Source organism: Hirundo rustica, chromosome 6, assembly GCF_015227805.2.
Source record: "Hirundo rustica isolate bHirRus1 chromosome 6, bHirRus1.pri.v3, whole genome shotgun sequence".
NCBI lineage: Eukaryota > Metazoa > Chordata > Aves > Passeriformes > Hirundinidae > Hirundo > Hirundo rustica.
The window spans coordinates 15,988,868-16,006,614 of NC_053455.1; the positions used below are offsets into that span (position 1 = coordinate 15,988,868).

At 42.8% G+C, this 17,747-nt stretch overlaps 1 protein-coding gene across 1 annotated transcript in view; it reads right to left on the minus strand.

Moving 5' to 3' along the window:
* The window catches only part of LOC120753858 (ras and Rab interactor 3-like), a 160,450-nt gene that overhangs the window by 20,245 nt on the left and 122,458 nt on the right, over positions 1 to 17,747 (minus strand). The window contains exons 21-22 of the mRNA XM_040066604.2: positions 5,970 to 6,042; positions 2,959 to 3,050 (exon numbers count right to left, since the gene is read on the minus strand). Of these exons, the coding sequence (XP_039922538.1) occupies positions 2,959 to 3,050; positions 5,970 to 6,042 (165 nt within the window). The remainder of the gene's footprint in view (positions 1 to 2,958; positions 3,051 to 5,969; positions 6,043 to 17,747) is intronic.

The window sequence follows — 17,747 nt, forward strand, 5'->3', positions numbered from 1 at the left end:
AAAATTACAAAGCACTGGTACGCTTTTTGAATAGATTTAGTATCACATCCAACTTTTATTCCTCTTCCCTGAAGGTGAGGTTTCAAACCTGCCTTACAAGTCTGATTGCTTTCAATCAATATTAAAGCTGCTGATCCAGGGTCCACTACTAGAAGCATCAGGAAACAGGATCCAGCAAACCTCATATGTTCTGACCAAGGAAAAGGGTACAACCTCAGAGGTTATTCACTGGATGAGAACAGTATAGATGACCATAATCTTAGGGATTAAGGGAAGATGGGAAATCCTGGAAACACAAGGATGCAGACAGCTAAATAACTATTTCGGTATGCTTGGTCCCCAAACACAATGCTGACACTGATGGCACACTTTTCTCTGTGGATTTCAGGGGACACAATGGGGCTGCCACAATGCCTGAACCCTGCCCTGTGCTTGGTGTCAGGAGTGTCTCTGCAAAAACATCACATGCTGGGCCCAAGAGAGGATGGATGGGGCTGCACACATGTGGGATGGCCCTCTGTGCGGAGCATAGGGTACAGCTCTCAGGTCAAGAGGTGAGCTAAAAGACAGTTTATTCCATCAGGATAAAATTACCTATTTAGCTTATTGCAACCTAGGCTAGTGTCCATAGCAAATTCAGCTTTATAAGCATGTTAGCGTATCATATCTTATTTTAGGGTGACTGACATTACAATAGCTTTATTCTTTGATTTCTTACTGTGAGAAGGGGGAGAACAAAGAAGCTTAAAATAATAGTATTTCTAGGAACAACAGCACTCTTAACAACAGAATTTGGGAGTACACTGGAGGCACAACCACACATACTAGCAACACCATGCTGCCAACCTCCTCACATCTGAGACTGGCCGGGGTATCATTTTCCTTAAGCTCTCCAGCTCTACTGGGTATCAACAAATGCAGGACAGAGGAAGTTGTTTTAAGTCAGAATATAATGCTGTGAAGTCTCGTGGGCTGAGGAAATGGTGAGTAAACCAATCTACAGAGGGGAAGTTGGTAATTTTTCTTAGTAGTGGTCAGGATAAGGCACTGTGATGAAAATGCAAAGCTTCAATCAGGCTGGGAAGGACCAGATGATGTGGTTCTACCAAGTAACACAGCTGCTTCAGACAGGCATTTCCCAGCACAGCCACACTGCCCCATACTGCAGAGAAGGCTGTTTGATCATCTCTCATTGCTGTCCTGGATCTTCCCTTATCTTGCACTCTGGGAGGGTTAATCAAGCAGTTCTTGGAGTCTTTGGCACATCTGTGATGGTATGTGCTCTTTGTGCAGTGCAATCACGCTAATTCTCCTGTGGAAATAACTTCTGTACCAATGAGGTCAGGACTAGAGGGCATGTGGTACATCCTCTGTGACAACATACAGAGCCACGAGAACATTTGTAGAATAATTCAGCTTGCAGATAGACATCTTACTTCTATCCCCTTGAAACACATACTACTTTGAAATAAATACAAAGCAACATACGAGAATTTCAGGCAATGCTTTGTTTCCTTTGGAAGTGTCACCTTGGGTAGCACCTTATTGTTTGTGTACATATTTGTATCTACAAAATTTTGTTCCAGGAAGTAATAACTAGCATCTGTCAGTAGCTGAGCCCGTTCAACTCACTAAGACAGCATGACACTTCAGGAAGCTAGCATCATTTCCCAGGAAGACCGCACACAATGGCAGGTTTTCTTCTGTTGTCAGAAACTTGCCTGGTATGAAGTACAAATAAATTTCCAAGCCTCGCTTCTTTTATGACCATCAGTACAGGAGAAAAGGAAAAAGGCTATAACCAATATTGTTTTGGTGCTTGTGCTTTAACTAGTCTCTTCTTTCAGAAGTTTCTGGAAACCATTGCCTGAATCAAGATAGCTTCTTCTGGCTCAAATTAGACCGAAGATTGCAGATTCATGATACACTTCCTACATTTTAATACAACTTTTTAGACTAGTTATAAAAAGTTATGCTTGCAACTTGGTATCTCAAGTTGTAAAGTAACTTTTTATCAGCAATAAGTCCTGGATGGACATCCATATAAAAGGATGCTTTGACAAATTGGAACATATTCAAAGTAGAGGTTGCTGAAAGTGTTAGAGGCAAATCTGTTGGTGTAATTCAACAAAGCTGCCTGAACTGAAACCAGTGGGATTTGCCCATGCCTTCTGGGAGGTATGATGAGAAGATCCAAAAATAGCGATAGTGCTCTAATAACTATCTCTAAATTAGCTTACTTCAATTTTCTCCATTGTTTGGCTGTTTTCGACACCTGAAAGAAACCTGGAAAACCAAAGAGCATGAAAGTGGCTAGCTGAAGTAGCTGTCTCATGTGGAGTGTATTAAATGAAAAGGAATAAAAAAGGAGGCCTCCTTTAGTTAACAGAATTGCTTTTCCTATCTGTAGCTTTATACATCTCATCTAAAATTTGCTTGTTTGGTGCTGTCACTAAAAATAATGTTCCTTTTTGCATGTGATTAGTGTGAGGTGAGAGAACATGTTGGGATGATACATATTTCTCTACCACCTAGGAATCCTGCAGGAGGAAACAGAAATATCAAAATTCAAAAATATCACACTTTCGTCAGCATTGTCCCCGCGCATCAGAAGGGGAAGGGGCGAAGGTGTTTTCCATATAACTCAGATACCAGCTACTTCCAATGTGTATAAGTTATCCCCAGAGGCCGTATTGCACTTAAGCTGATGAAAACCACAGCTTACCCAGACATAGGTACCACACCCTAGACAGAGGTCCAGGTGCCCAGGGGCAAGTGCCCTTTTTCTCAGCATCCTGCTATGAACATAAAGATCATAAACATCTTCCTCTTGCATTCAAACCTCTTCAGCTCTTCCAAAGACGATAGTTCATCTATCTTCCGCTTGCATTATGTCTATGCAAAGCACCATTGTTCTCACAAGTCTAAATGAAAATCTGACTGCTTTGAGGGACTTACCTATCCCCAGACTAGAGATAATTTCAAGGTCTTGAAAGCTATTGGCTTCTAGTATTGCTTGTGGCAGCTTCAGGGTAAAGGGCAGCAAATCCCTGTGGAAACAAACACAACGAAAAAACAGCAGAAGGATAAACCCCACGATTGTCAGGAATTCCAGATTTCACTTGATTTTAGTGATTGGATTAGCTCACAATTTCAGCCATGTTCTACAAAGTCATGGCTGGTAAGGAATTATGGACATTGTGCCAGCCTGGGTTGCTCTGATTTCAGGAGAGATCACCAGCTTCTGTGGTGATGCTTCATGCTGTAGCACTGGCCTAATCACTGTGTCTTGGCTCTGTCCTCTGAAAACAGCAGGAATGCCTCTCACCTCAGTAGAGGCTAAAAGGGTTAAAATACCTTCCCATTAAAAGTAAGGTGCTGCAGATTGTAATTATTTTAATTAGAAAAGCCAATGTTTTTCATGTGGAAAGGATATGAAGTATTTTTTCTTTCTGTTTTCACCCTTCTCTCACTACTCTGCTTCCTCTTAAAAAGCTCTGTAAGGCATGGTTACACAGCAAGGCATAGAGGGACTGGGGAAGGAAGACCCTGTCTGGGGAAAGGTAACCTTTGGGTGAAGGGACAGACAGTGAGGAAGTGCTGCATGACGCTGAGAAAACACATATCCCTCTAACTCTCCCCTCTCAGACTTCTGAGTACTTGTTTCTGAAAAGATGCTGTATTTCTACAGAAAAAAAGGTAGAATTTCTCAGAGGATGTTGGCTGGGTTTCACCAGAACACGCCCAAAGTCTCAAGAAATACAACAGAGCACTTGGTGTCTGCCAGTGAACTGTTCAGGTTTGCCTCTTGCCCAGTGACAGTTTGCTAACCCTGTTCTTGCCTCAATTCCCATTATAACAAGGACTAGAAAAGCCAGTCCCTAAATTATAACAAGGAATGGTGCAGGATCATTTTACACATAGGAAGTTTTACAAAATGCTCTATGTGGTACAAGGAATAGTTTATAGAAAAACCGGCCTTGTGAGTAGGAGGTCTCTGCTACACAAATGCACTCCCAAAAAAGCACATGACTGCAGACCTGTGTGTTGACAGATGAATGCAGGGGGCCTATTTCTGACCTTTTTAACAGAAACATACCTTACTGATGTTTTGTGTTCTCCATGGGTTCACTGTGCACTACTGAGAACTCTTGTTTTCACACTGACGTAAACTGATGTGATCCCTGGCTTATTATTTTTTCATGGCAGATATGAAGAAAGAGGAAGAGGTTCCATGCACCTTCTGCTTTCTTTGTTATTTTATATGTATGAATACATGATTAGTTCCTTCTTTTTTTTTTTTTTTTTTTTTTTTTTTTTTTTTTTTTTTTTAAGAAAAAACATATTAAGATCAAACATTAAGACATTGCTGTAATTTTAAAAAATCTGGTTTTTTTAATGGGGCAGCAGCATGCAGATCAGCCACCAAGTCACCTGTTATCTACAGGTAGGTAAAATATTTGGGCCAATTTTTCTTTTTTTTTTTTTTTAAGAAGAGCCTGTCAGCTCTGAAAAGCTGTTTCCAGCTATTCATAGACAATTTACTACATCCCTGTTCTCAGACCTCTACATTCACCATCACAGAGAACTCCTATGAGCTGCCAGAAAATGGTAGGTCAGTGTCTTTTTATTACCTGCTTCTCCCAGAAAATTATTATGTTTTTATTTTGTCTTTTGACAGTAGCCTGGAAAATCACATGAACCATCTGAATATGCACTTGACACTCAGAAATGACATCTGTAACAGGAGTTGATAGAGGAACTTTTCTTTCTTTCTTTCTGAGACTCTTTCTCAAGCCATGATTCTTCTTGCAGGAAAGCAGAAGTGAGCATATTTTCTCTGTCACCAGCCACTTACTAGAAATTCTATTTTGTATTTGGGCTGTTCTTTGCTTTGGTGAGAAAGAAATCTTTATAAGGGTCCAGGAGTTAAGTTACATTCATCCTATAGGGTCTATACAGATCTAGATGACTAAATGTCTATTAACTGATGAGGGTGAGGTGGAGGATGGTTTCTTGTGTGCAGGTAGGAGTTGTGGCTCAGTAGTGTTGAACTCAGCTGGCTGCAGAAGCAGCCCTCAGAGTAGCGGGGGATTGGCTGGATAAGCTGGAGCGCACTGTATCCTACCCCAGACAGAATGTTCTTACTGTGTAACCTAACCAAGTGACTAATGTGATGGCCTCGTAAACATATCCTGAATCTGCTTTCTCCTCTTAAAAGGAAATAACTACTTTAAGAGTCATGTAAGTTTATATAGAGGAAGTCAAAAGCCTACAATCAACTCACAACCAGGCCTGCTGCAGTAGGGGTGGGGTAAGTAGGTGGAGGTATTGCCGCAGTGTGCTAAGCACAAGGACACAGATTAGAGGCGGCTGCAGACATATGGGTTTAATTACACAGAGGAGCTCTTCAGCTGCTGAGCAAACCTTGCACTAGTGAAAATGACATTACAAGTCTTTCCCATCACTGTACCCATTATTCTTGGTATTTCTGTGCTGAGCAAATAAACACTTTGTTTTCATTTTAAATTTTAGCTAAAGGACATACATTGTTTCAGGACTACTTGCCTTGACAGATTCTCCATAGGAGACTAAGTGCTTTGAGTTGCCAACAGGCAACAGTCCATTAGTAGGTTTGCTAAGTTGCTACCAGGTATGTGTGTGTGTAGCTTTAAATAAATAGTTAACTCGGGGCCCTTCTTCCTCCCTGCTCTCCTAGCCCCAGTTCTGTGCCTCTGTTCTTTGTGGAAGCAGCCCTATGGACAAAACTTCCAGCTGCAGGGACAGCTGTGCTTGTGGGGTGGTCTGGCCCCCTTGTAGATACAAGTATCTGAGATACCTTCTGCTCTGGCAGGCTGAAGGGTAGCAGAGGAAACAGAGGGGTCTGTGCTGGGACTGAGGACTGGGGGAGGGCAGACCAGAGGGGAGGGCAAAATGACTGTGCCATGGAAGCAATGAATCCGACTCACCTGCTGACACAGTAGAAGGCAACCAGTTTGAAAACATCCTCAAATACAAGGACAGATCCTTCCAGGTACAGGACTGGTGAAAAACAGAAAAGAGAGTTAGCAGCTGTTTTCTTTGAGCTATATGATAAAAAATCCAGGTAGGTTTGGCTGGCACATCTTGTGTTCTGTGATTGTCTGGTAACTGCATGGACTAATATGACGAAACGTAAAGAACTGGCTTCAGGCAGTCAATGCAACACGATTCTTCAGGGAGACACTAGAGAAGAAATATCTCAGCCTGGCTTTCTGAAAAGTTAGCTCAAGATATCCAAGTGTTGTGACACTAACAGAAACACTGGGAAGAAAAAAACCTCCCAGGTCACTTTCAAAGTGATCGTTACAAGCCCATCTGTCTCGAAGGATGTGCATATCTGCAATACACACAGGCCTGACCTTGTGACTCTCCATGCTGGAATCTGGTTTGGTCTGGATGGACAAAGTGCTTTGAAGAAAAAAAAAATAGAAATTACTGTTTCATTACTGTGTGTGTGGGCTCTGACCTAGGTCACACAGACAGTGTGAGCAGAGTCTATTTGTATCTCTTCCGTCTTCTCCCTTCCATGGTGTTATTCAGTGACTGCACTCTCCTTTAAGTGGCAAGGTACAATCCACCATATTGCAGAGTTCTTTAAGATGGCTTTCTTTATAACGACATGCATTTGGACATTGTGTAGCCCAAATCTCACGTTATTATAGAGCTTTTGGCTTTTAAACCAGAAAAAATTCACTGGCTGGTGGAGAAAGTTTCACAGACCAATAACCCAGGGCAGAGAGAGAGACCTGGATCTGCAGGAGAGACATGTCCATCTTTGCTTCAGCTTTACAGTCTCACAAACTCGATGCCTGTTTGTGCACAACACACCCCCACAACAGACACTGATAAGGGTAAGGAAATCTGCAGTGGATTCTCAGAAATGCCCACATACTGGCCATAAAGAACCGTCCTAAAGCTGCACTCCAGAGCTGCCACAGGAGCATGCTGTAAGAGTCCCTGGGGAGCAGCACCAGCTCCCACCCCTATGGCACTGCCCACAGATGCTGTGCATTTTCCTTCACACTGCTCTAGGCCATGGACCAGAGCTGTGGACACAAAGCTCAGCTATTGTGATTCAGCTTCCTCAGTCAGCTGTGATTCACCGCCCTGTGAGCCATCTCCAGCCCCTCACCATGCCTGCCTGGTGGCTGGTCTCCTGCAAAGAAGGGCCTCCACCTACAGGAAGGAGACATCCACCTGGCTCTCCTCTCCCTCACCTCTGTGCCCTGGCTCTTGTTTTCCAGCCAGCAGATAATCTTCCTGCAAGGAAATGCTCAAGATTTTCTCTTGTCAGGTTCATATCTCATTCCCCAAACCAGGCATTTCCTCCTTTTACTTCTCCCTTTATTCTAACCCAGGCCCAGCAGGTTGCTATTTTGGGCTGAATACTCTAATGTAGGCACTTTTTATAGAGACAAAGGCCATGTAATTCTTAGCAGTCATTCCTAGCATCACTTTATGTTGGATCACCATGAACAGTTTAGTCTCAGTGTATGCACACATACCAGACTGCAGTGTAGAATTTAAAACATACGTCAGGCAAAACGATCCCTTTCCCTCACATTTCTCTCACAACTGCAAAAATCATGTTTGGGAAGTTTTTTTCTTTTTCCATAATAAGAATCATATTTCCATCAGGAATTTTCATTAAATATCTACCATGAAAATTTCTGCAGTTTGAAACCCATCTGCTTTGCTGTTCTGACACAGGAAACAAAAATAAAGACAAAACCCAGTCCTGTTCTGGACAAAGAACCAAAACCCAAGAGTCTGAATTCAGTCGAATCTCCAGCTATTAAATAAAGCCCTTTGTACAGATGATGGTTTTAAGGCAGGTTTTTTTCTGTCAAGAACCACATGTTCACTTTGGCATTCTGAGTTGCAGGTATCCATAAAAGACCAGGCTGCACCTGTACATGCTCACATACATGAGCAAATCACTTGGATTGGGGCTATTGATTGTTTCTGTGCCAGGAAGCTCTGCCACTTGGGAGCTTGAATGTTAGACAAAACAACTATTAGTCTGAGTGCCTCTGTGACAGGAGTTTCCACATATAAGTGCCTTGCCACTGCATAGCTACTTCTCCTCCATATGTAGTTAAATTGCACAAAACACCACAAATCACCAGGAATTATACAGCTAAAGAAGACTAGGTACAAAAAGCTGCTGAAGCCCAAGGACAGAAGTTTTCAGCAGGTGGTATCTATGAATAGGATTGTCCCTGCTCTGGGAGGTCATAGAAGGTAACAAAACCAAGCATATTTCTCAGCAGGCTGGAATGCATCATAGAGAGACCCACAGCTCTCTTGGGACATTTTTGGGCAGCCGGCAAACAAGTAAGAACAGATGGAAGTATAGTAAGAATAGTGCTTTAGATGTGTCGTTACTCGAAGTACTAACACCATCAGGACCGAGGCTCAGGTCAAAATTTATTCTGAGCAGTGGCCATGTCAAGCAGCTTGTGCAGGGTTGCCATGGCTACTTAGATCTGCTCCCAGCACAGCACCTGTGGGGGAAGCTTTGCAAACCCCTGTGGGGAATGTCTTCCTTGGGAGAAAATTTAATACTTTTCTCTTAACCTGTTTTTTTTCTAGGCACCTGCTGGCACCAGCAGACATCACTGATAATAGTGCTTTTCTTTTGGATGGCAGATGATGGGTTCAATACAGGAACTTCTCTTGTGGCAATGGTTGTCATCCACCTGTGGAGAACATTACGTGCATCCTGCTGCATGTTTCTAATTCTCAGAAAGACACAGAAAATAGCAATTTTGTCCACCTAAAAGGGCTCTGTTGACTGTTGGGGACAATGTTTTTCTCCCCCAGAGCCATGGCTGCCTTCAAGACACCCTGCTCGGAGGAAACAATCAGGAAGAGGTGCTTTTCTCTGGCTGTGGATGTGTTGTAGGTAGCTGGGGACATTTCATTGACATGAGAACTGCTGATTAGGGAGGGATCGTGATGCTGCCATTTATAGGAACTCATGACTTTTGCAGAATATACAAGCAGACATCTGCAGACTGCTGTAATCTTGATGAAAAGTGCAAAGAAAAATTCACCTTTCTTGGGCTTGTAAAACTAGATCCAGAGCAACTGAAGAGCAAGGAAATATCTATATCTCACCATAACAGTGCCAGAATGTCAAGAATATGATCAAAAGCAAGAGAAAAAATTGTCTGGGTTCTGTGAGCCAAACATATTGCCCCAGCATATTGAGTTTTACCTGATATTTAGAAGCCCATTGAAAAATGTCACCTTCAGGAAATATGAGGGGAAATGTGTAGATGAGTGGGCAATTTTGAGTAGTCTGAAACAAAGAGATAAGGAATGATTGAATTTTTCTTACGGGTGATAGAAGCATTAGCAACATGAATTAGTGGTTCATCGGTGACTATACTCTGTTTTTGTGTCCTTTGGCAACTCAATAGATGAACAGAACATGGCCAAGTTATGAACTGTTATATATATTTATGACTATCTCATCTTCCCCTTTCAAATACCAGCATGCTCTGAAGAGTGTCATCTTTAGGCACTGGCTGGAGTCTGTATTCACTGGCTGGAGTCTTTGTATCTCCCCTTCATTTCTACATCCAAATGCAGATGTCTTTGAGTCATACTGTCCCTGAGCATTCTGCCTTCCTTTCCTCTCCGATTTTTCCCCACAGAATTGTGTTTGCTAGTTCCATTGTTCTGGTCACATGGACAAACCAAGCCAATTTCCATCTTATTGCTTACACAGGCTCATGGGACTCAATTACTTCAGCTTCTTCTTCTCTAGTGGCACCGTTAGTGCTATCCACTTGGTTTTTCATTTGTTTTTGGTATCTGTGTAGTCCTTCAGAGACATCTGAATTCAAAGACACGAATTCCTTGTTCTGCAGCCGTTGTTTTGACAGAGGACTATTGAGAACACAACCACCCTCAGAACAACCATCCTGCCTGGATGTGCTTAGATGTTCTCATTCTTCCAGGTTTTGGGAAACTGTGAGATTTATCATTATAGTTTTCTATTTCTATTTTCAGATTACAAATACATAGTCTCCTAACAAGAGGTGGTTTTCTGCTTTGATTTAAGTCTCTGGTTTGATACCACAGTTGCCATGACCTTTGCAGTAAGCAGCACAGGCCAGCTTTGCTGCTGTTCTGCTACCCTAAGTGAGTAAACCTTGCCATGAGGATGGGATCACTCCAAGGCAGAGACTAGCAAAATTCCTACTCCCAGACACTGACGCTTCAAGCTCTTGCAGGTTAGCAGTTTCCTGCCACTGGGGAATGAGCCCTGGGTATTTTAATGGAGTGTTACAGTGACTGCCATAGCCTCAGTGCTGAGGCTGTTGTGTCTGTCATGACACTGTGCTTGTCCTACCTGCTGTACTTTGCAGAAATGTGTAAGAGTGTGATGTAATTCCTTCAAGTTGCTGTTTCAGTTCCCCAGTTCTGACCCTATTCGTGGAATTGGCTAGTGGTGGTTTTAAGAGAAAGAGCTTCAGCTGGGTGTTGCTAAAGAAGGGAAATTTAGACCCCATTGGTAGAAGTCCTTAGTGTGTTTACGGTACCTTTCTGCAACATCTCTGTTTGGAAGTTCTTAGTATCTGTCTCCAGCACTGTTTCTTGTGTTATTTCTTGATGACCTTTTGGACCATGCTGTATGGCCTTCTAGTGTGTCTTTTTGTAAAACACTGCCACTGTTTATCTATTTTCTCTTTTCAAGGCCTTTTTTAATTTATTCTGTAATCTGATGCCTCTGCTTCTTCCACATGATGTTGAAGCTGCAGTTTCAGTATAGGTTGCACAATTCTAGACTGTCCTGGTCAATCTTTGTCTGTTTTGTCTTTCTTGTCTTTCCTAGCGTTCTTTACTTAGTTGCCAGTTGTTTCTGGGTTTTTTCCTCATCAAGGAAGGGCTGAAACATCCCCGGTTTGAACTTCTGCCTGAGTCTCCTGTTGTGCATCCAGCTCATTCTTTTTCAAAAGACTTCAATTTTGTGGCTTCCTATAGAGTTTAATCTTTCTGGCCATGATGAAAAAAATCACTGCTCATGGCAGTTCCTGGGTAGTTGGAACTAATGAATTATGAAAGTGAGAAAGTGTTAATGAGCTTGGTTGTAGAGTATAAGAGAAATCTATTTTTAAACTATGTTCTTCACTAAATATAATTATGCTGCGCTGAACAAGGTGTCATTAAAGATGCAAATCACAGGCTTTTCTACTCTACTCAGGCTGGAGCTGACTAGAAGGGACACTCAGTAGAGATGACAGTTCCCCTCTACCCTGTGTGCGTGCCCTGCTGCTAAGACCAGGAATTGTTCTCACACCTAACAGCCACGGGGGTCTTGACGACTCCTCTGTACTTTGGCTCATGCACATTCACCCAAGAAGTCAGGAAACACCTTAGTGTCCACAGAGATTTAGTGCCTTTAATTCAGCTTAAAATCCCAGTTTTGCCTGGTCTTGTCTTCTCTGCTGCAGGATGCTGGAGCAGGAACTTGTCTCAGGCATTTTGCTGCTCTGTTTCCTCCTCATTGTGATCTGTGTTTCAGCAGGGGATGAGAGGGTGCCTCTCACACATACTTCAAGCACAGCCAACTCAGCTAAAAGAAAAATGTCACAGCTCCTCAGTGCTTTCCTTAAAGGTATCCATGTGGATAGCACCACCAACTATTTCAGGGATTAAGAGCAGAGCACATGCTGGAGAGCAGCTGTTTAGTTTCAAAGCCCTTGCCTTGCTTGTGAAGTCCTCAAGCCTGTATCCCCTTTCCAGGTATGGAATAAACACCTCAAAATCTGTGGAAATTCCAGTGTTTCTTCAGCCAGAGGAGACCCAGGACTTCTTCCCAGGGGAATTCCCAGGGCCAGATGTCAATATGAGATACAGCTGAAGTTTTAGATGTAGCTACATGAGGTCTATTTTTGCAGGAATAAGGGAGGAAACATGGCCTTTCCGAAATATTGAGGCCTGAAGGGGACACCCAGGGGAGCAGGATAATATATTCAATCAATGCACTAAGCAGCTGAGCAAGAGTTGGGATCATTTCTGGGGAAGTCACATTTTTGCAGGTCATTCAGCATCCGCTTGTACATTACAGTGGCAGTACAAGATTTATGCTGCCCCAGCTGTCCATTAAAACTGTCAGGGCTGAGGCCCATGGCTGACAGGACAAACTGGATATAGTTACTTGTAAGTTACTCTTGAATGACAAATTTCTTTGGTAAAACTTTGTGAAGCAAAAAAAATTCAGATATATAAAGGGTCTCTCCTTGCCTCATGTAGCAGGAAACAGCGCTATGATTTGAAATTCTGGGGATTTAGTTCTTAGCAACAGTCTCCAGGTCATATGGATAAATCCTGAGAATCAATTCTTATGTGAAAAATGTATGCTATCATACAGCTGTATTTTATTAAAAAACATTTTTCTCTATTTACTTTGGAGAAAAGTTTATTTCTTTGGTTCTGAGATACATTGTGAAGCACCATACTGCTGAGGATAATCATACAGAAAAAGGAAGTTTGCCGAGCATTTTAAGGGAAGCCATCTAGTATTCAGAATCACATTCTGCAGGAGAGACTTCCAGGAAGAAAAGCCTTTACAAACAAGACAATTTCCAGTGGTGAGTAATGAAAGGAAATAACCCACTTTGAAATGGCAGAGGTCAATAGGGCAGAAAAAAAAAGGGAAAAAAAAAAAAACAAAACTGCTTCCTAGAGCTTTAATCCCACCTAGCTGCCAACCTGGTGAAGGAAGCCCTTTTGTTTCCTGCTTCTGAGTGGGATAGATTGCCTGTCACTGACTTTGAGGGTCCTGCTCAAGGGTCAGAGAGGGAGATCCTTAATGCCATCAATTTCACTTCAAACAGTATCTTATTTACCCCATTTACCAATCTAAACTCCTGTTTATTAAGCTCTATAAGATCTTTAGATAGCACTGTCCAAGGATAAAAAATAATCATTTGTTTCAGTTCAGCCACAGAGACAAGGGCACTTGTATTATAGTTACTGATTTAGAGTAGCTGTTTTAAAGCCAGTAAGCTTTTTGGGTGGTGTTCAAGGTACTAAGCAAAGCAGGGTAAGACAATATTATCCTAGAACAGCACGCCTAGTCTCTAGCTCTGATTGCACACAGATTTTGCATTATGCCTCTTGGGAGTGAAAAATAAGGAAGAAAAAAAAAGCCAAAGTAAGGATTAACAAAGCTAACAAGACCCCGAGGGCTTCTTTCCAAAAGACTTTCCCTACAATCCCATCGGTTTAAAGCTTAGAATAAAAATGAAAGTACTTGTATTGAGAGAGGGGAGGTAACTCTCCAGGATGAGAGTTAAAAAAAAAAAAGAATAAAGCTACCCGCTATGAGCAACCAGAATGTTTCCAAAACAACTTGTAAACCGCAGAGAAACCTGGCACCGTTCAATCTTGAAAAAGCAGCTGCACAAGTGTTTTATGTTTTAAAATAAGCAGTGTGTCAAAGTGATGTGGGACTCAGCTCAAATGAGAAGGACTTGGTGACATTTTCTGCTTTCCCTGTGAATGTCTGCATTTAGGAGAGAAATTATGGATTTGCACCACAGGTTATAAAACGTGTCCTCAAGCCATGTTTTACAGTATCCCCCACACCCGCACTCACTGTTCTTGCCAAACCAAAATTCTGGGCTCCTGGTTCAGAGTAGTCTCCTGAAGGGAAACTCCTTGGCTCTCATCCACTTCTCAGAGTTAATAGTGTTGTGGATAACAGAGAACTCATCCTTGGCAGACCGACTGATCTTGGTAAGATGTCTAGGTTAGACATCCTTAGGGGACTAGAAATCATGCAGTGTCTTATCTCGAATAAAACCGCAGACAGCAGACTAGACTAAGATAATGTCTCCTATGTCCTCATTACAGCCCACACAGAGGTGGCCTTTGGTCTGATACTGCCTGTGGAGGCAGACGAGATCCAGCAGAAAGCAGCAGCAAAAGAGCATTCCCAGAGCTGAAGGTCAGGGCTGGGGCAGAGCTGCCCAGTTATCCCATGCCAAGGAGCCGATTTGCTCAGTGGGAGGTTTTTCAAGCCAAGAAGCTGTGTAGGTGATGGCAGACTTTTCTTGCTAATGAGAAACATGCATAAACAGGGGAAATAAACCCATGCAGAGCCGTGGGTGATGCAGGAAGACTGCTATCTGTGTCTGTGAGGGCTCGTTTGAAGATTACTAGGGTAGCTACATCTTACAGGCAGCAACAGGAACTGAGCTAAACAATAGCATCCTTCAGCCTATTCTCCTTAATGGCAAGGTGTTTGCCACCCTGAACAGGGTCCTTTACACTGAGGAAAATAGGAGACAAGCTGTGTGTCTGCCCAGAGGCCTCTTTAAATGCAATTAAACTCCTTAAAATGTGAACCTGAAGGTTAACTACATATTCAGCTTTTCCAGTCTCCCCTGCTAAAAATACATAAATTTTTACTCATCAATTTGCTAATCCTTGAAAAGAGAGTAGCCTTGGATAAGTTTTGCTGCTGCGATGTATGATTTGCTTAATTGAGTTGGAGTCAGCCAGTTTTGGGGAAAGTAGGGAAGAGGGATCTTCTGTCCCAAGGGTGTTGATAACTTGTTACTTTTTTCCAGCACATTTCTTCTTTTTTCAGGCTTGTCAGGCCCAGAGCTGACAACAGTTTCTTACTTTGCCTCAATCACATGCTCCATCATGCAACAATAAAGGAAAACATTCCTTTTAAGTAAATTGGAAAAATTGACTCTCCACACAGTACAGCAGCTGAGCTGCCTGTGAGGCTATACAAAAAGCATACAAAAGAAGTCTGAATAGCTGTGTTGATACCTCAGTGCTGGACACTGTCAAGAGCTGAGCAAGCAAAAGATCTCTCTGCAGGGCTGGTGATGCACAGCTGGCCGAGCTCCTTCAGCAACCTGTGCTTCAGGCCTCAGCCTGTAAAATCGGTGACTTCCTTTGGAAAAGTCAGCTGAATTCATCTTGGTAGGGAAGGGAAACATCAGCTCCTCATCCTGCTGTCAGCATTGCTCTGCCTCAGGAAGGTTGGCTGCTGTGGGGCAATTTGACTACAGTTTTGCATTGACTTCCCACCCATCCCAACAGTGCTTTTGCTGTGCCTGCAGGCTCCCCTCCTAGCACCATAAAGCAGCTCTGACAGGCTCCTGCCTCTGTGGCTCAGCCTAGAGCACCTTGGAGCCTCGTACAATTATTCAGCACTACAGGATGTGACACCATCCTTGGTCACCTGCTGCCCCTTTCCAGTTTGTTCTCGGACCTCTCCCTGCCACCAACCCTTCCCAAAGTTACCCATAGCCTCTCAGCCCTTCACCACTTTTTTCTCCATTCCAGACTTCATTCCACATAACCCAGCACATGGTGACACCTCTAAGGAAGCGTTGCTCCAGCACACTGTCCTGCTTTCACACCCCCACATCCACGTTGCTCACTCCTTCCCAGCCATGACCTGCGTGAGGCACAGAAAGACAGGGACCAGGGGGGCTGGAGGGCAGGGACATTGACAGATGAGAAATGGCAAGAGCCTTTACGTTGGCAGCAGTGTCAGCACAAAGTTACAGCCTGAATTCACATAAAACCTGACTCTCTCTCCTCAGGAGAGGGCCCATGCTCTTTTCCACCTATTTCGCTTGTACCCATGGGGCTGCACTACCTTCACTATTAGTTGCTGGGACAACTGATATTTTTTCCTTATACACATAAATGTATATTCAGTAAAGTCATATTCTGTAGTGAACTTGAAGATGCTTAATGACCTTCCTGACTGGTAGACAAGTCTCCAGGACAGTTCATGAGGTGGCTGCCAAGTCAGTCCTCTCTTTGCTTTATCGCTGAATGCCAGAATGGATTATCAAAAAAACCCCCACACAACCCAAAACCCAAAAAACCATCACCTTGATATTTTCACTCTGTAATGTCAGATTCAGCCTCTCATATATTCAGAGGAAATTAAAGCTATAAATAGTCTTACCCTGCCTTAGTTTACAGAATAAAGAATTCTTCTTTCCAGTATTGAATGCTGCAGGACTTCCACTGAAGAAGGCCAGCTGGTTTGTTTGAAGTGACCACTTAAAAAAGAACTGTGGTACCATTACAGTGATAACAGAAGTAACCAAATAAACCTTCTGATGGGCCCGTCTGCCAGCAGTCTGCTCAGCCAGAGATTGTTTTGAGAGGTTCAGCTTGGGAAGGGTGGAATGTACATTTACTCCTGAGATTGCCCCATGCCAACTGAAAATTCCCTTTAACATCTCTCTGTGCAACAACAGTCCAGGAGCATTGCAGTGTTATTAATGGCACATGATGAAGCCTATTTCAGCCTGCAGCAAGCTCAGCTCTCCAATACACCCAGGGGCATATGGTTACTGCTGTGGGGCATTACTGGACCTTTTCAAGTATGCCCAAGTATCTGATAGGAGTTAACTGCAAACCTGCACTGATTAAATAAACTGAGCACGTTCTGTCTTTCCCTATACACAAAGGGAGAAGCTGAAGAAAAGAAGGTTATGGGTTCTGGGGAGATCACAGGTGACACACTAGTACAGAAAATATTTGTTTTACTTATTTTTTCACCACTATCCCTCTGTAAATCTTGTCAGTATTTCTTCAAGAACCTGGACCTTAGAGAACAGGAAATGCTTTTGCTGCTCTACTGAGACATCCCTTCTGAGAGCTGCTGTCTGCCCTGAGCTTGCCCACAGCCTGACTCAGTATCACTTACGGGATCCCTCAGGCTGGCAGGGACAGCAGGGGATTTCTAGCCCAAAGTCCTGCTGAAACCAGGACCATCCATGAGGTCAAACCAAGTTACTCAAGGCTTCACCCAGGCCAGTCTTTAAAACCTCCCACAAAAATCTGCAAGTGTTACCCAAATAAATATACTCATCTTAGAAGCCAGGGTCAGGTATCCCAGCACATACACCAGTTTATTCACTTTAGCTATGAAGTGAAGGATTCCATCTTTCTAACCTCAGTCTGTACCACAGATTTCTATCTCTTCCATCTTCATTCTAGTTCAGAAGGGATCCAAAATAAATGCAATTAAAATTAATTTTTAAAGTGGCAGATTGTCTTCTTAGAGGTTGTTTTCTTGTATCTTCTGTTTTCTGAGTATTACCAAAATGTTTTTTTTTTTTTTCCTGCATTTGTGATGGGTTCTTTTTTTTTTCTTTTTTGGGAAAAAAGAATTCTGCCTATCTTCACTCTGCTTCTAGATTCCAGGAGACAGAATGTTAGCAAAAGACTTGCAAAACTGAGGAAGCTATTGCAAGACTGTCAACACTTCCACAGAAATATTCATATCACGAAGTTCATCTGCACAGCTGGCCACTCGCATTAACGGAGTTAAATTGTCAGTAACTTCCAGCAACTGAGCTATCCTCCTATTTTTTCCTATGACCTCATTTGTGCAGAACTACAATGTAGTTCACGTGGGAAAATATCACCTGGCCATACTGTGACATGTTAACAGCAAGTACTTTAGTCTGTGAGTTCATTAATCCAACCTCAGCATTATATATTAAAATAAACATTAACAAAATTAAACAGGGAAATCTGCCATAAATTACCATATCTGGCCATGTGAGCTGGGGTGCCAAAGGAGTGCAATAGACAAGTCTGACAACAGAGAGCATCTACTGAGTTATTCCTACTCAACCTGCCTCCTCTTCCCTGTCCTGTGAGTGGGTGTCCTCACACAGCACTGGGACACA